General features: G+C 32.7%; 3 protein-coding genes across 3 annotated transcripts; 2 read left to right on the top strand and 1 right to left on the bottom strand.

Moving 5' to 3' along the window:
- The first annotated feature begins 6,656 nt into the window (after nucleotides 1–6,656).
- On the top strand, nucleotides 6,657–10,782 carry LOC131660201 (putative disease resistance RPP13-like protein 1). Its single transcript, XM_058929381.1, has one exon. The coding sequence runs from the start codon at nucleotides 6,823–6,825 to the stop codon at nucleotides 10,639–10,641; it is 3,819 nt and encodes a 1,272-aa protein (XP_058785364.1). The 5' UTR covers nucleotides 6,657–6,822; the 3' UTR covers nucleotides 10,642–10,782.
- A 2,847-nt stretch (nucleotides 10,783–13,629) lies between these two features.
- Nucleotides 13,630–14,742, top strand: LOC131654841 (bZIP transcription factor 44-like). Its single transcript, XM_058924769.1, has 2 exons — nucleotides 13,630–13,842; nucleotides 13,931–14,742. The coding sequence occupies exon 2, from the start codon at nucleotides 14,224–14,226 to the stop codon at nucleotides 14,704–14,706; it is 483 nt and encodes a 160-aa protein (XP_058780752.1). The 5' UTR covers nucleotides 13,630–13,842; nucleotides 13,931–14,223; the 3' UTR covers nucleotides 14,707–14,742.
- Nucleotides 14,743–21,463: 6,721 nt separating this feature from the next.
- LOC131654842 (uncharacterized) lies at nucleotides 21,464–22,895 on the bottom strand. Its single transcript, XM_058924770.1, has 3 exons — nucleotides 22,754–22,895; nucleotides 22,451–22,686; nucleotides 21,464–22,359 (listed from the first exon to the last, which is right to left on the bottom strand). Exons 1-3 carry the CDS (start codon nucleotides 22,838–22,840, stop codon nucleotides 21,531–21,533), a joined length of 1,152 nt encoding a protein of 383 aa, XP_058780753.1. The 5' UTR covers nucleotides 22,841–22,895; the 3' UTR covers nucleotides 21,464–21,530.
- Between the last annotated feature and the right edge of the window lie 998 nt (nucleotides 22,896–23,893).

Genomic DNA, 23,893 nt, shown 5'->3' on the forward strand with positions numbered 1-23,893 from the left:
TGTGCTTCAAATGTTGTGCTCACAAAACATGCATAGTGAACATATGTATATTCTTCTTTTGAAATTATGCACATCACTGAGGCTATGTTTGGGAAGGCCAAATTTTCAGGAGTCTTTTACTGGTTAAAATTCTTCTCATCTTTGACACTATCAATATGTTCTTCTATCATGTAATGACTTTGATATCAAATTAAACTAATTATATGTGATTTGTGTCTTCTGATAAGAGACTGTCATACATGTTAATTAATTTTACATATTTAGGGTCATTTGGTTGTCAGGAATATTAGAGGCAAGGTAGAATAAACTATCATATTTTGCCTCAAATTAATGGTGTTTATTTACTAATAATTTGTGACATCTTTTGAAAGTAGTAATCTCTTTAATGTTGGCCAATTATATGTACTGGTTTTTTAAGTGGGGTTCTTGTGACGGGAAGTTTCCCGGTTGTACTTAGATGCTTTGTTAGATCTATCTATTACTCCCTCCGTCTCATAATAAGTGTCTTATTTGAGTTTTGAGCGGTTCTTAAGAAAATGATTAGATGTGTTAGTTTTAATGAAAAAATTAGTATCATTTACTAAAATACCCTTATTTATTATAGATAGTGGAGTAGTTGAAAAACGTGAAAGTTAATATATAAGGGTATAAGAGTATAGTAGTGGAAAAAAATAATAAATGTTGCATTGGTATTCTAAAGAGACATTTAATTTGAGACATAGAAAAAGTGCAAATGAGACACTTATTATTATTATGAGATAGAGGGAGTACTAGATAAATTTGATTGTTTTAAAAATCTTTCAAAAAACTTATTTTGACTTTGTTCAAAAAAATTCTTTTTAAGTTGAAAATATTCTTTCGGAACAAAAAAATAGTTGCAAGTAACCCGTGAGTAAAAATATAAGAAATAAATGAAACCATAGAAAATAATATTTTAATATTTTAAAAACTACGATGAGTTTCACTAGAGAAAAAAAAAAGGCGACAAAACGAAAAACTTATTGTTTATTGTCTTCTTCGACACATTGACCTAGTTTTTGCCACCATCATTTCAGTCGTGGTCGCAATGCAATGTCTTCTTCTTTCCAAATACCTTAGCTTGCGTGCAACCGCCTGACTATCAACCAATTGCCAACACGCATTTGAAACCATGCAAAACATTAGCACAAGCTCTTCATTTAGTCCGTGACATCTCAACCTCACAACTTCCACAATCTTGTTTAAAAGGTGATAGACTTGACATTTTGATTTCAAAAGAGGATTATTTAGCGAATTTGGAGGCTTGTAAACATAATCTACACGGTAAGATTATTTGGTAGGCTTGTAAACATGATCAAGATGGTAGGATTGTCAAACCACATCACTTTCAAATGATCAAGATGGTAGGATGATCGAGATGGTATGCCTTTTTGTAGTATGATGGGGCACTTTGTAGAAAACTACAAAAAGGTGATTGGTAATGATAAGTGCCAAAATGTGGTTATATTTAGTATATATTTATAGCACTTGTTAATTATATTCTTTTGGTTTTTATAGTAAAACCCCGACTTTTGTGTAAATAATATACTTGAGTTTTGATTCGTTTTATGTACCGTTTGACCATTTTTCATTCATTTTATAAGTATTGACGTGTATTGGAGCCTAGAGCAATAAAGTGTTGAAGACACGACTTCAAATACGCAATTTTGGAGCAATAAGGAAGAAAATTCTGCATAGCCCGCTTATCCCAAGTCATAACGCGCTACCACTTTAAGTTCTAGAGGCAGAATTGGATTTCTGAGCCCTCTTAGCGCAGTCTCTTTGCTAAACCCAATGAGCCCGCTTAGCGCGCCTGCGTAAATTTTTCCTATATCTTTTTTCATTTCAACATAGTTTGAGGTTATGTTTTTGGGGAAAATTTGTCCCAAATTCATCAATTTCATTCTTAGGTTAGGATTAACTTAGAAAACAACACTGGGTCCTGCACTTGGATGATCAGAGGTTGATTTCTCATCAATCAGAGCTGACAACCCATGAGATGTTTGGTTTTCTTTTCTTTCTCTTTGTGTATTTCTCTTTTGTTGGGTTTGTTTGTATATTTACTCTGAACTTATGTATATTTATCGCTCATGGTGTTGTATAAAACTTGCTTTACAAATTCTTATAGTTATCTTAATATTTTTGCATTTATGTTCGGGATTTGTGTTGCTGTAGAGATATACCTCACATATTCTGATTAGGGATAGAATTTTTTTAGCTTCTAGACTCTAGAGATGGATTTAGAGCTAACAATCACTTCTGTGTCGAAGCTTAATGCTTCCGTGTTTGAGTGGTGTGCGAGAGATCGCCGATACAAGAATACTGATGTTCTCGCAACTTTGCGTTAGAGATAACCTCTGTTGTGATATGTCTCGTTGGTGCTTCAAAGATGAACACTGATGTGAGAGACACGTGATGGTAATGACAAGTATTGTAGGTTGAGTGCAACTGATTGATAGATTTAAGTTTGTGACGAGTAATGTATATTCATGTCTGATAAGTTATTCTCTCCGAAGAATGTATTTATTTTCTGTTCATATTTTATTTTCTACTTTTTACTTTTAATCCATTTTAACCCGAGCCCGAAAACAAATAAAACCGTTGAATGACATTCTAACCAGACCATTCTCTGTGGACACGATAAATTCCCAGAGTAATACTTCCACTCTTTTGCTTGCCGCTTTATTGCGTCAACAAAATGGCGTCGTTGTCGGGGAACGGTGTTTTGTGTTAGAATTGCATCGTAATAGTTTCTATGATTTTGAGCTTTGTATATATCATATATATTGTATATGTTCACTTGAATATTTTCACTTGTACATATTTACTTGTATATGTTTACATATGAGTATACATTATTGGTGAATGTTGGCTAAACAAGTTGAAATTGGACTGGTTCTTAATTTCAAATCTCCACTTCTCAACTTGCGTATCCAACATTCACCAAATCTTTTAGTATGTTTATAGTTGTATTTGTTTCATACTTGTATATATGTGTTTGTTTTCATACTTGTATATTTGTGTTTTTCTTTTACGTTCGTGTAAGTGTTATATATATTTGTATCTGTAACGTTTGTTAAATATTTGTTAGGACACTTTCTTTAGGTTTGCGCGGTGAGACATCATTATGGCATGACGAGAGGAAATTACTATCCGTGCACAATAAGGCGTCGAGCTAACGACGTAAAACGAACGCTTGTTGGGAGGCACCCCAACGGTTGTAAGTTTTGTTTTCTGTATTTTTAGCTGATGTGTTAGTGGAGGTGTGCTTGAAAGATCAAACCCTTTTTGATTTTTCTGCATTTTCCTGTTGTCGCTTAACGCGGTCTAGTGCGTTTAGCACACTCAGGATTTGCGCCACTCCTGGGTTAGGCTAAAGGATTAGAGCCCTTTTCTGGTTTTTATGTATTTTTTTCTATCGCTTAGTGTGCTCAGAAAAATTTCCCTTCTTCTCTTGGTGCCAGAGGAAACACTTGTCCCTCCTTTTCCCACTTTCATCAATGTTCTTTAGCAGTAGATAATAGTTTTATTTTTCTAATTCTTTTGTTGGTTGTTTGTCGTTCAAATTTTGGTCTGTTCGCTTGAGGAATTTTTGAGGTGATTTTCCAAGTTTGAGTGTGTCAACTTGCGAATGTATGGTTATGATGTTTTTGAAATTGTATCATTCAAGGTACTCATTTATCGCTTTCTATAGCATAACATGTTTAGGAAATTTATCATTTGTATAAGTACCATGCCATTCATTCTTTTGCACTACTTGCTTTTTGATTGAATCACTTTAGCTCCTTTTTATCCCCAAATGTGAGGAAGCTTTCCATTGTTCATGTATGCTGGAGACCAACAATTTTTGTTTTAATTGGATTTTATTATGTTTAATCTGTTACTTATGTCGATTATATGAAAGCATGAAAAGGATCAAGACCTTTGTTTCATTTTGAGCACAACCAACCTAACCAAATAGTCAATTCACCTTGCGAGTGTGTGATCATTTGTTAATCCCTTTGAGCTTTTTGTCAATATCCATGTTGATTTTGAACTTGATGCTTGTCTATGAGTATTTAGTTTTCCTTTTTGTATGGATTTTGATCTTTGTTTTCTTGAACCCTCAACCATGATTTTTGGTTTGAATTTTTACCTTGTCTTAGAAAGTAGGGAGTATTCACACTTTGATGTTGGTTGAATTCAAGTTGGGGAGAGAAATATTTGCTACTTATTTGGTTGTTGTTACAAGGTTAAGTAAAGAAAAGAAAAAAAAAGTGAAAAAGAGAGGAAAATAAAAAAATTGAAAAATTTTTGAAAAAGAAAAACAAAAAAAGTTCAAATAATTGTGCAAATAAGTATGGTGTTTTGGTTTGATAACTTGAGATAAAGAAGAATTTTTTTGAGATTTTGGTGCTTGAAACTTTGTGGATTGATCACTCCCTTAGGTTTAGGCAAATTTTTGTTTCGATTATCCTTAGGAATTATCCCTTATTTGTTAACCAAGCCACATTACAACCTTGAAAAGCCCTTGTAATTCTTGCTTTTGTATTTTCAATATGATTTTTGGATGAATGCATAATTTGGTATTTTGTTTGCAAAATTGTTGGATGAGTGTCAAAGTCCCTCACCTTTGTGTGTTTTTCATCCCTTGATGAGTTTTTGCTAAGTGTGATTCATGATGTGATCTTGTATTGTTTTAGAATGTTTGGTATGATTTGTGTACTTGTATTGAGTTTTGTTTCATTTTATGTACCGTTTAACCATTTTTCATTCATTTTATAGGTATTGAAATGTATTGGAGCTTCTTAGAAATTGGTATGATAATCCTGGATATCTTCAAGAATCGTGTTCGTTCACTTTCCGAACAAAGTATTTCGACCCTATTCTTGTCTGGGTTCACGAAATCTTTGCGGGAATAATTCTCGAAGAACAATCTGTTTCTGACAATAGAGAACAGATCATAATGTAGAGGAAGTATGTTTTTCGTATCCGAAACCGAGGCCAAATGACTCCTTATATAGGAGATCAACAATAGAAACCGAAATGATACACCTGTTCGGTAAAAACAGTTATGTCTGTTGGGAAACGACACACCTGTTTGGTAAAACGGTTATGTCGGTTTGGAAAGGGTGCAACTATTATAATAATTTTTGAAAATATATTTACTAAATATTTATTACATAATTTCTAAAACGTTAATTAAATATTTACTAATATAATTCTAATACATAATTTCTAATATATAATTTCTAAAATATATTTAATAATATATTTCTAAAACTTAATTATCAAATGTATAAACGTTATTATATATGCAAACATTTATATAAATGCATAAATGTTAATTTCTAAATATTAATTAAAATAATAAATAAAAATAAATTCAGCTTGTCCATCCACGTCATTGAAAATGATAAAAGAAAATTTAAAATAAATGCCACGTCAAATATTTTGATGACGGGGTATCATGAGGGACTAAAACAAAAGAATTTTCATATGTTAGGGGGGCGAATCCAAACTTTTTTTTACAGGGGTTTTTCAAACCTCGCCGATATGGCATAGGGCAAAATAGCTATTATCTCAATAAAATAAAGTACTTCCGAAGATACACCTCCGAAAGCAGAGGTATTTTTAGAAACGCACATGGTGTGTGAGAACCCCCAAAGGATGGGATGAGAGATTTCCTATTATTAAATGATAAGTAACACACTTTTTGAATTCCTCCCTGAAGCAACTTACACAAAAATTTAGGGTCCGTTTATTTTGGTTTTTTTTTTAAATGATTTTTATAATATTACATAATTTTGTATAAAAAAATTTATAAAAAAACTTTTTATAAAAATTTGGTTTGAGTAGTTATTATTAAATTGTGATTTTAGGTCTATTTATGAAAAAAATTTGGATATCAAAATTTCAAAAAAATCATTTAACTTAGAAGATATTTCAAATAGATTTTGATAAAAATCATTTTTGAAATACAACATTTTAAAAAAATTACAATTTTGACTAAGTTTTAGTCTTCAATAATGTATATTTATATTACAGAATGTCAAAATTAGTATTTCATTTTAAAAAAAACAACTATAAAAAAATTGTAATATTTTAAAAAACAGTTTTGTAAAATTTATTTTAAAAAATACAAAAAAAAAATCATTTTTATAAAACTGAAACAAACAGACTCTAAGAATGTCACATATAACTACTCCACTGTTAAAAATACTCAGTTCCGAAACTTAAAATCTACTTTAAGCCACCTTTATTGAAGATGCTATTATATTTTACACCACGGGTATGATCATCGGGCCTTATTCTGCAAAGGTAACAAATATGTCAAATGATCCTAACTCACGGAAATATAGTTCGAATTTCACGACAGTTGCTGTAATGTAAGAACACCATTTTTTTGAGAACAGTGCATTTGAATAAAGCCACATAGAATGCAAAAAAGAACAATTTAATACCGTTAGTCAAACAAAAAAAGTTTAATACAGACTTCGGTTTTTTGTTTTAGGACTCAAACAAAAGGCTTATGATGGAAAATATTAAATTGACTTGATCCATTGAACCAAGTACAGTAAACAAAAGTGGGCTTCAAGTTGTGAATAACAAATGGAAATTGAATCCTTTACCTTTACTAATTGATGACTTTAGTGTATTTATTTAGATGAGTAAACAATGACAGTTGACTTTGGAGTCTGGTAGTTATTGAATATTTCTATCTGCACTGCACTGCCAACCATCCAAAAACAGAAGTATTATCCATTCATGTGAGTCTTTGCTCCTGAATTGCAATTACTATTATCCTTCAATCTTTATAGCAATATGGCTGCAACTGTGGTGGGAGGCGCATTTCTCTCGGCTACAATTCAAATCATAGCAGACAGACTTACCTCCTCGGAGTTTCGTGTTTTCATCAGAAACACCAAGTTCAATTACTCACTACTGGAAGAGTTGAAAACAACACTATCAGCTCTTCAAGCTGTGCTGGCTGATGCAGAACAGAAGCAGTTTAAGGATCTTCATGTTAAACAATGGCTTGAAGACTTGAAAGATGCATTATTTGACGCTGAAGATTTGCTCAACTTAATCAGCTACGATGCCCTGCGATGCAAGGTGGAGAACACACCGGTTAATCAGCTGAAGTACTTGCCTTCAAAATCTATAAATATCAATTCAAAGATGGAGAAGATGTGTAAAAGGCTGCAAACTTTTGTCCAGCTTAAAAATATCCTTGGCTTGCAGAGAACTGTAAGTGGTAGAGATTCTCATAGAACCCCTTCGTGTTCAGTGGTAAATGAATCTGTTGTTGTAGGTAGGAAGGATGATAAGAATACACTCATCAATATGCTGGTATCAGACTGTGGCACAAGCAGAAATAATAACTTAGGTGTTGTTGCCATTTTGGGTATGGGAGGTGTCGGTAAAACTACTCTTGCGCAACTTGTTTACAATGATGAAAAAGTTCAACAACATTTTGATTTCAAAGCTTGGGTTTGTGTATCCGAGGACTTCGATGTTGTGAGAGTAACCAAGTCTCTCCTTGAATCTGTCGTTAGAAATACAACATCTGCTGCTTCAAAGGTCTGGGAAAGTGATAATCTTGATATTCTTCGAGTTGAATTGAAGAAAAACTTGAGGGAGAAAAGATTTTTGTTTGTGTTGGATGATCTATGGAATGACAATTACAATGATTGGGATGAGCTGGTAAGTCCGCTCATTGATGGAAAACCTGGAAGTTCGGTAATTATAACAACACGTCAACAAAAAGTTGCAGTGATGGCACACACATTTCCAATTCATAAATTAGACCCTCTGTCACAAGAAGAATGTTGGTCTTTACTATCAAAGCATGCATTGGGAAGTGATGAGTTTCACGATAGTAAGAACACAGCCCTTGAAGAAATTGGCAGGAAGATTGCAAGAAAGTGTGGTGGATTGCCAATAGCGGCTAAAACACTAGGAGGTCTTCTACGTTCAAGGGTAGATAAAAGGGAGTGGACTGCAATTTTAAACAGCAATGTATGGAATTTACCAAATGATAATATTATGCCTGCTTTGCATTTGAGTTATCATTATCTTCCCTCTCATTTGAAAAGATGTTTTGCATATTGTTCAATTTTTCCGAAGGACTATCCACTTGATAGGAAGAAAATGGTTTTGTTGTGGATGGCAGAAGGCTTCCTTGATTGTTCTCAAGGGGGAAAATCAGCGGAGGAATTAGGTGATGATTGTTTTGCTGAATTGTTATCCAGATCGTTAATTCAACAATCAAATGATGATGCTGGTGGAAAAATGTTTTTCATGCATGAACTTATCAACGATTTAGCTACAGTTGTATCTGGAAAAAGTTGTTCTAGGTTTGAAAGTGGTGACATCTCTGAAAAGGTTCGTTATTTGTCATATAATCAAGAAGGGTATGACACTCTCACAAAGTTCCCTACCCATTTCAAATGCTTGAGAAGCTTCTTACCCATTTACTATTGGAGGTTACACATTTACTTATCCATGAAGGTGGTTGATGATTTGCTACCATCACTCGAATGGTTGCGTGTGTTATCTCTATCAGAGTATACAAACATCACCAAACTACCGGATTCTGTTGGCAATTTGAAGCAGTTGCGGTATCTAGACCTCTCCTCCACTAAAATACAAAGCTTGCCAGATACAGTATGTAAACTTTACAATTTGCAAAGCTTGATTTTATTAGGTTGCGTGTGTCTCACTGAATTGCCAGTTCATATGGGAAATTTAATCAGTTTACGTCATCTTGATATAAGTGGAACAGATATAAAGGAATTGCCAAAAGAAATTTGTGGACTAGAAAACCTTCAAACTTTAACCGTTTTTGTAGTGGGGAAGCAACAAGTAGGGTTATCTATCAAAGACCTTAAGAAATTTCCACATCTACGAGGAAAACTTACGATTAAGAACCTGCATAATATCATTGATGCCAAGGAGGCACATGATGCCAACTTGAAAAACAAAGAGCAAATTGAAGAGTTAGAACTGCTTTGGGGAAAACATAGTGAAGACTCGCAAAAAGTGAAAATTATGCTTGATATGTTGCAACCTTCAATGAACCTGAAGAGCCTTAAAATTGATTTATATGGCGGGACAAGCTTTCCAAGTTGGTTGGGAGATTCTTCGTTTTCTAACATGGTGTCCCTTTGCATAAGTAATTGTGAATATTGTGTGACACTTCCACCGTTGGGGCAGCTAGCTTCACTCAAGGACCTAGAAATATATGGTATGAAGATGCTGGAGACAATTGGCCCAGAGTTCTACTATGTCCAAGCAGGAGAAAGTTCCATTTCTTCCTTCCAACCATTTCCATCCCTTGAGCTTATGAAATTTCACGATATGCCAAATTGGAAGGAATGGCTTTCTTTTGAAGGAAGCAATTCTGCTTTTCCTCGTCTTAAAACTCTCGAGTTACACAAGTGTCCCGAACTTAGGCGACATTTTCCTATTCACCTCTATTCCATAGAAGAAATTGAAATAGAAGATTGTGGTCATCTATTGGAAACACCGCCTACTATGCATTGGCTAATGTCAATTAAAGAAATAAAAATTAGGGGAGATTTAGATTTTGAGGGGTCTAGTGAAAGAATCCAATGGCCGTTGCTTGAAAGTGGTTCTCCGTGCTTGCTGCAGAGTGTTGCGATTGATAGTTGTTTGGCGCTTTTGTCTCTGCCAAAGATGATTATGAGAAGCAGCTGTCTTCAATACTTGCATCTCTATCAAATTCCGTCTCTCATTTCATTTCCGATGGATGGTCTACCAACATCACTGCAGTCAATTAGTATTCATTATTGTGCCAAGTTAGCATTCATGCCTCCTGAAACATGGAGCAATTACACGTCCCTTGTGAGTTTGACAATATTGAGTAGCTGTGATGCACTTACATCCTTCCAACTTGATGGTTTCCCTGCGCTCCAAATGCTTCACATTGGTTATTGTACGAGTCTAGATTCAATTTTTGTTTCAGAAAGTCCTTCATGTCATCCAACAAGACTCCAATCACTCGAAATCAGATCGCACGATTCAATTGGATTGTTTAAAGTCAAGCTTAAGATGGACATGCTCACTGCTCTTGAACATTTGGTTTTGGAATGCGGAGAGTTGTCATTTTTTGAAGGAGTTTCTCTACCTCCCAATTTGCAATCAATTGATATTCAGTTCCTAAAAACAACTCCGCCTGTAAGGGAATGGAGTCTTCAAGGTCTCACTGCTCTTTCAAGTTTTAGTATTGGAGGTTGTGTTGATATTGTTAACACCTTGTTAAAGGAGCCGCTGTTACCCATCTCCGTTGTGTCTCTGACTATCGGTTATGTCTATAAAATGAAGTCCTTTAAAGGAAATGGGCTTCAGCACCTCTCCTCTCTCGAAAATCTCCACTTTCGTAACTGTCAACAGCTTGAGTCGTTTCCAGAAAACTATCTCCCTTCCTCGCTGAAATCGCTTCAGTTTTGGTTTTGTCCTAGACTTGAGTCATTACCAGAAGAAAGCCTCCCCGACTCTCTCAAGCTACTGGTCATTTCAAGATGCCCTGCATTAGAAGAAAGGTATAAAAGGAAGGAACATTGGTCCAAAATTGCTCACATCCCTGTCATAGAAATAGATGGACATGTCACAATATGAAGGTTGTATGTTTCAAAGCCGATGTAGCACACACAGATTAGGTTCTGCTATAGGAGAGGTTGTTCACAAAGATAACATTGTTTTAGATTGAAACAAGATATATTCTTTTGTAAACACGTTGTTAAGCACATCATCATTATTATATCCTTAATTTTATTTTATTTTCCCATTCTTAAATAATCAAATCGATTGATAAGCATGATTAAAAATAGTTTACATGCGAGATATTAGCATTAATTGAGTTCAACCTAGGATTGAATCAAGAAATGAATTGCATTTTAATTAAACTATGAATAAGCGCCTCACCGGTAATCTGATTAATCTAGACTTGGCCAAAGCTTTAATAATAGCTTGTTAAATCCACCAGTAAACATATGTAGACAGCTTACATCCTCTATTCGGGTGCATGTGTTGCTGAATGTGTTTCATGCTGCATCCTCTACAGAAGATAAAATTCAGCAACATTGTCAACATAACTCTGTCCTCTGGTTGGTTCTGTTACACCAGATTCAACAAGTAGTGATAATATTAATTGGACAGTGTTTAGTACTCCCAAGTCCTCAAAAAGTGGAATTAAACAGTGTGAAAATATTCCATATGTGCAACTAATGTAGCACATTATTACAATTGTTTTTTATTAATGTAATATATTATTGGAACTTTTTTTCATGCTATTACAAGAAAGAATGTATTTCAAGTCTCTCACTTATTTGTGCAATTTATTATATGCGCGTAATTATCTATCTTATCTTATTTTTTAAACTGACCAACCGTAAAATCAATCTTTTGTAAAATAGCTTTCAAAAATCAAATGACACAATTCGTCCTCTCTTATATTTGAAGTCACCTGGTCAACATTTGACGCGGCGGTGAAGGTCATCGATGGACGGAACACGAAGTGTATTTGCATGGTTAACACTCAAATGCTTAAGTAAGTGAAGTCATAGAGAAGCAATTTACAAGTGTGTAATGAGTTGCACCTTGTGTGATGCGGAGTCACACTTATGTATGAACGATTGTTAGAACCGACCTCTGATGAACACAATGTTTTGTGCGGGAGACCGTTGGATGAATTCCAATAGTTGAGTTGAGTGTGACGCTTGACTTTTGTGTGAGAACTATTACCGAGAATACACTTATTCGTCAGTTGGACTAGACAACATTTTGGATTGAACCTTCGTATTTGACCGGTTTTAATGAGTTTTTTGACTTACCCAAAACAAGTTTTGTTGTATGAAACTAATTCAATGAATGAGAAACCATTTTTCTTCTTAAACCTTGTTGCTCCATATTCATAAAGTTTGTCAATTTTGATAACCATCATTTATATCTATGCAACCAAGTTCATTAATGTTGAGAGACCTAGAGTGAGAGTATGTATTAGGAAAACTCTAAAATCCACTTTAGATCAAATATAAGGCCCGACAATAATTTATAAAGAGAGTCACCACTCATTTTAAAATTTAATTTGATAAAAAAAGAAAAAGTAAGTTTGAGTATAAAAATTTAAGAGTAATTTAAAAAAAAAATGTGGAAACAAAAAAAGAAAGACAGCTCATTACTTTTTATTTATTTATCTCTAATAATAACAATTATTTTAGACAAGCGATACTAGAATATGCTTTATTTTTTTTTTTAACCTTACCTTTTTCTTTTTCTTTTTTTTGCTACATATGGTTTACATAAAGATATCTATTTTTCTCTCTTCTTCTCATAAACCTTTCGATAATATTTTGTTTATCATATAATTAGATTTATTTTCACTAGCATATATATTTTATATTATAATATTATTATGAAAAATATTAAAAAAATATTTTATCAAATATTAAACTTTGAACAAATAATTTATATTATTTTGATTCAATTAACAGATATAAGTTAATCTTGTTAAATATGTAATTTGAATTGATGACTGTCCTCTTTTAATATTATGAGATAACATAAGTAAATTCATTTTCATAAAAAGAAAAAAAGCACATTAACTATTTTATATTCTGCTGATAGAAAACGAATTAAAAAGAACTAAAAAGCTGACATGCAAAAAATAACAAATCTTGTGATATTATTTAGATAAGTTGTAATTTTAGTATTAAAAAGTTATATAAATAATAAATGTTGATTATAGTTTATACAAATATAAATAATAAACATAAAGATGTTAAACTTAAAATATTTACATTTTTAATAATTGTTTGTAAAAATTAAATTAAATCAATTGAATAGTCGGATTATTTAATATTCTCACGATGATTATGCATAAAAAAATTTAAATAATTTAAACATTCATTGTTTTATCTTTTAATAGTTAATATTTATATATTTTTTAAATATTTATTTTTTAAAATTATTAATTTATAAATATCAATAATTTTTTTATTTATATAAAGATATAAATGTAAATAAATAATTTCATCAATAATTAAATCTTAGATGAGCGGATTAATTATGCTCAATTAACTCAACTAACATGTATCACTATTGTCCACTTATTAAATTTTAAAATAAATTGACATATTAAAATATTGAATTGTTTTTCAAATTCTATAAATATAATTGAAATGTGTAATTTTAACGATGAATTTGATTTAATTTATTTTTTACAAATAGTTATTAAAATGAAGATAAATGTGATAAATTTGTCACCTCAGATGTCAACCGATTTTAATTCTTTGTAATACCTCCTAAAAGTATAATTAAATTTATTTGAGTTGATCTTAAATCCTTATCCTAAAAAGTATAATTAAATTTATTTGGATTGATCTTAACTCCTTGTAATACCATAATTAAATTTATTTGGATTCACTTCAATCCTTATATCCTAAAACTAATATTTTATCCAAAAAGATAAACACAAAAATTTTGAAACTTTTTTTTTATAAAAAAGTTATTGATGATAAGATTGCAAAATTGACTTTTAAATAGAACCCTATATTTTTTTATGTTATAAATATATAGAAGCCCATCGAAAAATTACAATTACAAAAAAAATCAAAAAAGTAAAAAAAAAACGCAAACCTCGGAGGAGATTCCGAAGCTTTTTCCCTTTCGCCCTCATTTTCTATACCTAAAATTGTTTTCACTATTTTTCTATTCTCTGTATCAGTCACCATCACTCCCTTCTATATATTCACACCATCTTTACCTATCAAACTTCCCCTTCTCTTCCTTCTTCCTCGAAGAAAATCTACTGCGTCTAAGGTTAGTTCTGATTTTAGGTTTTGTTTCAATCAAAATCAAAATCCACTTTGTGATATTAGTTAATATTTTTTTGTGTGTTTGTGTGTAGGAATCTTGATGCTTCTGATTGAAAGTTTTTGACATTCATGTCTCATGTTCTCAGTGAAGTTCTTCTTTCTGGATTTATCATAAATTCCTCTTTCAGACGCAGAACTCATCTAGTTCAATCTTTCTCCGTTGTTTTTCTCTACTGGTTCTACGTTTTTTCAATTCACCGTTTTAATTCATATATTATCATGTAATCATCTCATTAGTACTAATCAATTAGTTAATTTTTGAGATTAGGGTTTTCGAGTTTTTTTTGTTATTGTTGTGGTAACTGTAATAGATAGCTCTTGATTGATGGCTTGTTCCGGTGGAAATGGAAATTCTTCTGCATCTACGAAATTCGGAAGTTCTGGATCTGAGAAGGATTTGAACAATCTGATGGATGAGAGAAAAAACAAGAGGAAACAATCGAATCGGGAGTCGGCGAAGAGATCTAGGATGAGGAAGCAGAAACATGTTGATGATATGATGAATCAGGTATCTGAGCTCACAAAAGACAATAGTGAGATTGTGAACAAGATAAATATCACAACACAGCACTATTTGAATGTTGAGGCTGAAAATTCAATTTTGAGGGCCCAAATAGGTGAGCTTAGTCAAAGGTTTCAATCATTGAATAACATCATTGAACTCATCAACACAAACAACACTAGTAATGGGTCCTATGATTCAAGGGATTGTTATGAAACAAGTGGTGCACAAAACATCATGAATTTTATGATGTATAATAATAACCTGCCCATTACTACAACTTCTGCAGATGTTTTTAAGTGGTGATGAGTGATGAAGTGATGATGATGGGAAAATAAAATACTAAAATAAAAAGGTGGAATTGGAATCATTTTGGGTTGAGTGAAAGGGTAATAAATAAGAAATAATGATGGTAGTAGTGTGTGATTAGGGGAAGGTAATGCTTGGTGAGAAATGGTGAAATACACTACTCTATGAAAATGACTTAGTGGTTGGTACTATGTCACTACTACTCACTAGTTCTACTTTGTCCATTACCATGAGGGGATATTTTGGTGAATGTAATCTATATATTTCTCTATGTTGTAATTTTTTTATTAAGTCATATTGTCAACAAAAAAAATTGTTGTTATTTTGCTTAGATTAATATTGTCTTTTTCTAATGTGAAATATTCTCTTTTATTTTTTTGTTTCACGTCACATCTAAAAATTAGTTTTATTATAAAAATTATCTTTTATATTTATTGAATATTTAATTTATATATATGGCTCTGTTTGGGAAGACAACTTTTCGAGCTTATAGCTTATGTCTTATGTCTTATAAGCTCATATGATAATTTAGACCCGTTTGGTAACGGTCTTTTCATCACGAGCTTATAGCTTATTTTACTAGCTTATAGCTTATTTTATTACTTTTTCTTCCTTTTTTATCCTTATTATTTCAATTAAAATCCATTTTTAACCCTTATAATTTATTTTAATTTAAAATAAAATAATTATATATTAAATATCTTTTATGTCATTTTACATTTATAAGTTAATTGAACCGCTAATTTTACCAAACACTTCAATGAAATTATAAGCTATCAGTCTCAATCATCCGCTATAAGCTATAAGTCATCAGTCATCAGTCATAAGCTATAAGTTATCAGCTAATTTATCAGTCAACCGCTATTTTTACCAAACAGATTCATAGTCTATATAAATTAGATGGTCTATATTATAGACTAAATACATTAGTTGTTTAAAGAATTTAAAAAATAAATATTTTTTATAATAAAGACAAGATTTTGTTGAATTAACTTTTAAAATAAATATTGAGTAAAAGAGAACTTAAAAAAAAAAAATTGTTTTACAAATATCAACAATTGGTTTCTAAATTATCAATTTATATTCGTATTTAACTCATTTAGCACGTATTTATTGAGTTATCCTTTCATTGAAACACACAAAAATCAATATTAATTCATAAACTAAATTATCTGAAAGAATAGATTTACTCTTAAGCTATTAGTAAACTAGTAAGAATTGGATAGAATTAGTAAAAATCGAACAACTGTCTGTTTTAAAAAATTATCAGATTAAATGTTTGGTTTATTTTTTCTCATACAAAATAATTTTGTTTTGATGATTTTTTTTTATAAAAATAACTTAAAATATAGACACCGCAATTGTTTTGTTATTCCGTTTATGTTACAATTAAATTTTGTTTAAAATTTATTTAAATTTAAATTTTATATTATTTTGTTATGTTTAGAATGTAAATTTAAAAAGTAAAGTTGTGAAATATGTTATTTTGAAAATTTGTAGGTGTTATGATTTTTTTAGATAAAGTCGTTCGATCATTTTAATAATTATGTAGTTTTGTTATAGAGACCAATTTATTCAATTGAGTTATTCAATTAAATTCGGTTTACTTATTTGGTTTGTCCAGTGATCAAGTGATTCGATTGATAAATAATGAACCAATACCCTCACCGGTTTTACTATTAAATGTATTTAAAACTATTTTATTTAATAGTTTAATATAAATATTATATTTATTTAATATATTATTTCTGCCCATTTATTTAGGATGATTGATTATTCAATTAAATAATTGTAATCTTATTACCAAAAAAATTGTAATCTTTAAATTTTATTAAAAAATATAGAGTTAATATATTTTTTTTTTAAAAAAAGATTAACAATCAGATATATAATCGTAAGGAAACGGTGAAAGAATGTACCTGATTTCCATGTCGTCATCGTCGGATATCCACCCGTGGCAAGGTTTTCTTCCTCCGGTCATCTTCTTCTGCATGCAGCAAAACCGAAGTGACTATACTGTTCAAATAACTCGTGCGTTTGGTTTGACGATTCTGCTTTTGCTTTCAATAAAACATAACTTCATAACCGGTCCCTTTACAACCCCATAATAATGATGGGAAGTTACACCTATTAATTAGCAATGGGCCAAGAGAATTATTGGGTTCCATTGGGCTTGGATAATTATTCATTAACCCTCTGTTCCAAATCTAACCCCTGTTGACCCAAAATATGTATTTTTTTAAATTAATAAATTCAGATAAATAATTTTTATAATGTTATCCCCAATAATCTTTTGTTATATTTCTTCTCTTAATATTGCCCCTATATATACATTTATATATAAAAAATCTTATAATATCAATTATATATATAAAAGATAATTCTATAAATTTATTTAATAAAATTGAATTTATATTTATAAAATCAAAAGAAATTGCTTCGGCGCGACCCGTGCGAACGCACGGGTCTCTTACTAGTTCAATTAAATTCGGTTTACTTATTTGGTTTGGTCAGTGATCAAGTGATTCGATTGATAAATAATGAACCAATACCCTCATCGGTTTTACTATTAACTCTATTGGGGGCTCATTAACTCATCTTCAGTTTGTTGATGATACGTTGTTAATGGGGAAAAGAGTTGGGCCAATGTGAGGGCGCTTAATGTGGTGTTGTTACTGTTTCAATCCATTTTAGGTTTAAAGGTGAATTTTCATAAGAGTAGGTTGGTGGGGGTTAATATTCATCATTCTTGGTTGCGAGCGGCTTCTTTGGTGTTAAATTGTAAGCTTGGTGTTATTCCTTTTGTGTATTTGGGGCTGCCCATTGGTGGAAATCCTCGAAGGCTGAATTTTTGGCAGCCGGTATTGGACATTATTAGAAAAAGGTTATCGGGGTGGAAGTGTCGTAATTTATCTTTGGTAGGTCGTTTGATTTTGTTGAAAGTTGTCTTGTCTGCTATTCCAATATACTTTTTGTCCTTTTTCAAAGCTCCAATAGGTATTATCGCTTCTCTTGAATCTTTATTTAATAAGTTCTTTTGGGGAGGCTCAGAGGAGAAGCGGAAGATAGCGTGGTTTGATTGGGACACTATTTGTTTGAGTAAGAAAAATGGTGGGTTGGGAGTGCGAAAGTTAAGGGAGTTTAATGAGGCTCTTTTGGGGAAATGGTGTTGTAGGATGTTGGAGGAGAAGACAAGTTTGTGGTATCGTGTGTTAGCATCCATATATGGTGAGAATGGGGGCCGATTGAATATAGGGGCAGCATGGGGGTCGGTGTGGTGGCAGAGTGTGAACCGAATCCGTCAAGGGGTGGGGTCGAATGTTCCTGGGTGGATGGCTGATAATATTAAGCGAGTGGTTGGTACTGGTGAGAATTCCTTGTTCTGGAGGAATCCGTGGCTAGAGGGAGGGGTGTTGATGGATAGATTTAGGCGGCTTTTTGACTTGTCGGGATATAAGGAAACATCGGTAGCTCAAATGTTTAACTTAGGGTGGGGTGAGGGGGGTCTGGCATGGTGTTGGCGGAGACGGTTGTTTGCGTGGGAGGAAGAGTTGGTTGGGGAGTGTATTCGGGAGCTTTAGACTGTGGAATTTAAGGAGGCGGTGGAAGATTATTGGGTTTGGCGGCTTCATTCTTCTAAGTGTTATAATGTAAGCACTGTTTATCATTTGTTAACGAAGCCGACGGAGGTTCAAATATTAGGTGGGTCTCAGGTTTGGTGGTCGAAAGTGGTCCCTCTCAAGGTAAATATTTTTATTTGGCGTTTATTCTGTAATAGATTACCGACAAATGATAATTTGATGCGGCGTAATATTTTGTCGGATGAGAATCAGACTTGTGCTAATGATTGTGGTCAGATTGAGTATAGGGATCATATTTTTGTTCGGTGTCCGCATTTTAGTGGTGTTTGGCCGATCTTAGCAGGGTGATTTGGTTTTTTGACGGTCTGTCAGGGTCAATGGAGGGTTCATCACGACTCGTTTGTTGCTTTGGCGGGTGAGGAGAGGGAGTATCGTATTGTTTTGCATATCTGTTGGATATCGACCGTGTCGGAAATTTGGAAAGCGCGAAACCAGTGGATATTTCAGAATACGAGTTTGTCGATGATGACAATAGTAGAAAAGGTAAAGCTTCAAACGTACTGGTGGTTGAAATCTTACTTTATGGTTTTCAGGGTTGAATATAATCTTTGGAGGCTCAATCCTCTGCAATGTATCGCGAATTGTATTAGGTAGTTTCAATTACAGAGTCGTCGTTTTGTTGTGTGGTTTTAAACATTGTGAAGTGTTGTAATAATGTTTTGTAGTCTTTCAAGTACGTCTTGTGCTTGAAGGAATTCTTGGTTGTTGGTAATATATTTTTTAGTTTATTCAACAAAAAAAAACTCTATTTAAAACTATTTTATTTAATAGTTTAATATAAATATTATATTTATTTAAGGGTCATGCTAGCCAGTACCCCGGAGGCACTGGATAAGGAGTATTAAATGAGGTTTAATTAAATTGTTATTGTTTTGAAATAAATGATAATTACACATATTTAAATATTAAATTGACTTAATTAATTTATTCACTATCTCTTTCATAACTTTATTTCAATATATTATTATATTTTAACTTAAGAACATGATTTACTAGAAACAAAATTAAAAACTCTTAAAATATTGTTAAAAAAAAAAAACTAAAAAATCTAATAAAAATTCAAATTTAATTTAAACATTCAAATATTTTGATGAAATACAAAAAAAAAATAAGATAACACTTTACCCATAATATTTTTTTAACTAAATATGAAAAAGGAAAAGTAGTGTTTTTTGAAATTAAAAAATATTAGACATTGAAAATCAAATATGCAAAAGCAATAAACAGCCGTAAATAAAAATGAAAAATAATTAATAATATGTAACGTCTTAATTTTTTTCTTTATGACTCAATTGTTTATAAGTTTTAGTCTTAAATAACACTATTAATAAACACTTTTTTAAATAATATTAATGAATCTATAATGTAATTAATGATCCTTATCCAGTGCTCCGGGGGAACTGGTTAGCATTGCCCTTTATTTAATATATTATTTCTGCCCATTTATTTAGGATGATTGATTGTTCAATTAAATAATTGTAATCTTATTACCAAAAAAAATTGTAATCTTTAAATTTTATTAAAAAATAATAGAGTTAATATAAATTTTAAAAAAAAAAAAAACTAAATCAACGCTTAGATTGATAAGATTTAATATTTATAACAAATTATCAAACATAATAATTCTACGCAAAGTTATTAGAGTAATATAAAGAAAAGAAAATTTTTTAATATTTTATTTCTGAATTAATTATAAAAAAAGGTCCTATTTTTTAAATAAAATTAAATAGTTAATTATTTTTAAAATAATTGAGGTTTTAAGTTTGTAATTGTAAGTAATGAGTAATTAGGTTCTTGAATTTTAAAACTTTTATGATGGGTCCTTAAACTTAGGGGCTTCAATTTACGATGTTATATATTATTTTGGCAAAATACCCTTTTTCGTCCTCTAACTTTGACTCGGGGTCCAATTTCGTCCCATAATTTTTAAAAAGTTCAAATAACTCCCTTATCTATTAAAAACGTACCACAAGAGTCCTTTCCGTCCAACACAAGCAAACGGACGTTAGTAGAAGCTTATGTGGCAGCTTACGTGGACGTTACTGTACTCTTCTCCTTCGTTAAAAGGAATTGGGGGATAGGGTTAAACCAGATTCTTCTTCATTTTCCAGATTCTTCACAAATTGGGGGTTAGGGTTTGCTTGATTCCAACATTTTGAGATTGGGAAGAAACTGGGGGTTAGGATTTTGCAGGAACATGAAGTCGCATCAATGTTCTTCTCATATCTCAGCAGGTAGCCACGAAAGTTTGAATTCTGAGAATTGTAGGAAAGCAAATCTGCATTGTAATGTTGTGGTATGCCATTGTGGAGCTAAAGCCACCCTACGAAAGTCCAAGACAACAAAGACTTTTGGAAGACAATTCTGGGGATGTCCCAATTTTAAGGTATGTTAAGTTTTTAGAGATTGTTGGTTTTCTAAGTTTATGGTAATTTAACAGCAATCTATGGCACATGTAGGGGCCTGTGAATCCTGGGTGTGGATTTTTCGAATGGTATTTGGAGGAAGTTGTAGATACAGATGGTGATTGTATGCAACATATGGTGGAAAAGTTAGGAAAAAAATTTGAAGAGATACAAATGGATGTTGCCAAAGTTAGATTGTCAACTGAAGAGATAAGGCAGGAGACTGATCAAATTCAAAGGCAACTGAAGAAGATGATGAAATTGGAAAAATTTTGTGGCTTGATGATTATGATCATGTTATTGGTTCTGTGTTTTTTTAAGGTCTAGGTTGCTCATGTTAAGGTTTAGGTTGATAAGGAATTAGATGTTATTGGAAAAATTAGTAGATGTTATTGTTAATGTAATCCGTAGATGTTTAGCTTGATGATGTAATTTTAAGGTTTACCAATTGATGTACCTTTTATCATTAATGAAATCAGTGGTTTGGTTAGTGTTAAAATTATCAGTGGTTTGGTTAGTGTTAATGAATACAATAACAAACATGTGTTTCAAATTGAAAGATTGCAATAACACCATACATGTTCATTATCCATACATGTTCAAAACCAAACTTGTTCAATACCATACATGTTCAAAACCATAGATGTTCAAAATCAGACATGCTTAAAAGCTTACATGTTCAACATAATACATGTTTAAAAGCATACATGTTCCAAAAGCGACACTGCCAAAATATGAAACTAACAGTCTAAACAATCTAAATATCCTAAAAATTCTAAACATTCTTCTTGGATGAGTTTCTCTTTGTTGGAGTTGTCCTTCTAGTAGTTGGGCCAATTCTTGATGCTCCTAATCTTGTGGTTGGTCCAGGTGGTACCCAAGGTGTTGGTGCCCTTCTCACTCCTAATTTCTTTGCCTTCTGAGCAGCAGGTTGTCTGCTTCTGGATGTCTGAGAAGGCTGAGTTGTTTGCTGTTGAGTTGGCTGAGAAGCTTGTGTTGGTTGCTGGTGAGTAGGCTGAGAAGCTTGTGTTGGTTGCTGTTGAGTAGGCTGAGAAGCTTGTGTTGGTTGCTGTTGAGTAGGCTGAGTAGAAACCTGTTGAGAAGCTTGTTGAGTAGTTTGTGTTGAGTTTTGTTGAGTAGATTCAGTAGTTTGTGTTGGCCCTGTTACCTTACATGTGGCTTTGTTGTGCCCAGATTTCTTGCATCTACTGCACTTCACAATTAGCCCAGTTCTCCTAAGTTTTCTGTCAGACCCATCTATCTCTCCTTGTTCCAGATTCCTTTTCTTCTTTGGTCTTCCAGGCATCTTTCTGTACTTTGGAGGATGCACATCTGGGTATTGTGTTTTTTCCCATAGGTTTGAACCATTAACAGGGTAAATGACTGGTTTGTATACTGCAATGTACCTGCTCTTCTTATAGTACTCAGGAATATAATCTTCAAATTTGAAGTTCCTACTCTTCATGCATGACAAGGCATGCACACATGGCAAACCAGTTAGTTCCCACCTCCTACATGAGCATTTGCTGTCTTTCAGGTTCACTGTAAACATCTCATTTGGATCTTGCACATGCTTAACTTCAAATATATGTTCATCAGACATCCTACATATTAGATAAACCAAACCATCAGAAGTAACTAAATATTGTTTATCATACCAAACCATAAGAGATACATCAAATATATGTTACACACCTTACAATCCAATTGTTTGTGCATGTACTAGTTTTCTCCACTTGCTTTCTTATGTTTGGTAGCACTGCATCATCAGACAGATTTTGGAACCTCATCCTGTTGGTTGCCCACCTCTCCATGAAATAAGTTCTGATCTCTTCAATCATTGTTATAAGAGGCTTGGACCTTGACTCAAGTATCACACTGTTGAATGACTCAGACATGTTGTTGAGTAATGTGTCACATTTGTTGGTTACCTGGCATAACATTCAGAAGCATTCAGAACCATTCAGAAATAAGTTTAAAAATTTCAGTGAAGTTTACCTTAAAATGTGATTTACTCCAGAATCTGGGAGATGTCTTCAACATATGCAGATATGCCTCACCATTGATAAGCCTCATAGCCCTCATTTCTCTTTCCCAAGCTTGTACATATGTTGTCTTTGCAGCCTTCCATATGGCATCCTTTAACATTTTTCCAGGGAACTTCTTCCTAAAGTTGTTGTAAAGATGCCTTCCATATGGCTTCCTTGAATTCTTCCCTTGACCTAAAGTACACTCCAACTTCCCATTTGAAATTAGCCATGTCCTTCTTCAGATTGAACATTTGGTATCTCTTCTTGGTAACTGCACCAGTGCTATCATCACTATCACATCCACTATGAAGTTCTTCACTTTCATCCTCCATACCCTTTTCCATATCTTTATCAAACTGTTTTTTGCTTGGTTCACCATCAGGGTGTGGTTCATGTTCAAGTAGATTATCCAAATCCTCTTCCTCCAACTCATCAAAACCATCAGATGAATCATCAAATGCCTCTTCCATAGCACTCTCATAGTTCTCATCAGCACTGTCATCTCCATTATCTGTACTAGACTCATCATGCACCTCACCAACATTATTATCCTCCACAGCCACATTACCTTCATCCAATCCCACATTACCTTCATCCAATCCCACATTATTATCCTCCACAGCCACATTACCTTTATCCAATCCCACATTACCTTCATCCAATCCCACATTATTATCCTCCACAGCCACATTACCTTCATCCAATCCCACATTACCTTCATCCAGTCCCACATTGCCTCCATCCTTTTCCAAAGCATCATCAGTTTCCTTATCCCTAGCCACATTACTCTCCTCCTGACCAACTACTTCATCATATATTTTAGACAGTAACTCTTCCTCCTCTCCATTCACTATGTCCTCCTCTTCATTCACTATGTCCTGCTCTATAGGGTAGTCACAAAAATCTGGCTCACATACAGTGTGTTGAATGTATATGTCAACCCTAAGGTGAACCCTGTAAAGATCAGCTATGTCTAAGGCTCCCTTATCATCAACTAACAAGTATCCTTTAGAAAGCTCTTTTTTCACCCTTAGCAACTATTGAAGAGCTTTCTAAAGGATACTCTTCAATAGTTGCTAAGGGTGAAAAAAGAGCTTTCTAAAGGATA

This window comes from Vicia villosa, linkage group LG3 (genome assembly GCF_029867415.1).
Source record: "Vicia villosa cultivar HV-30 ecotype Madison, WI linkage group LG3, Vvil1.0, whole genome shotgun sequence".
Taxonomy (NCBI): domain Eukaryota; kingdom Viridiplantae; phylum Streptophyta; class Magnoliopsida; order Fabales; family Fabaceae; genus Vicia; species Vicia villosa.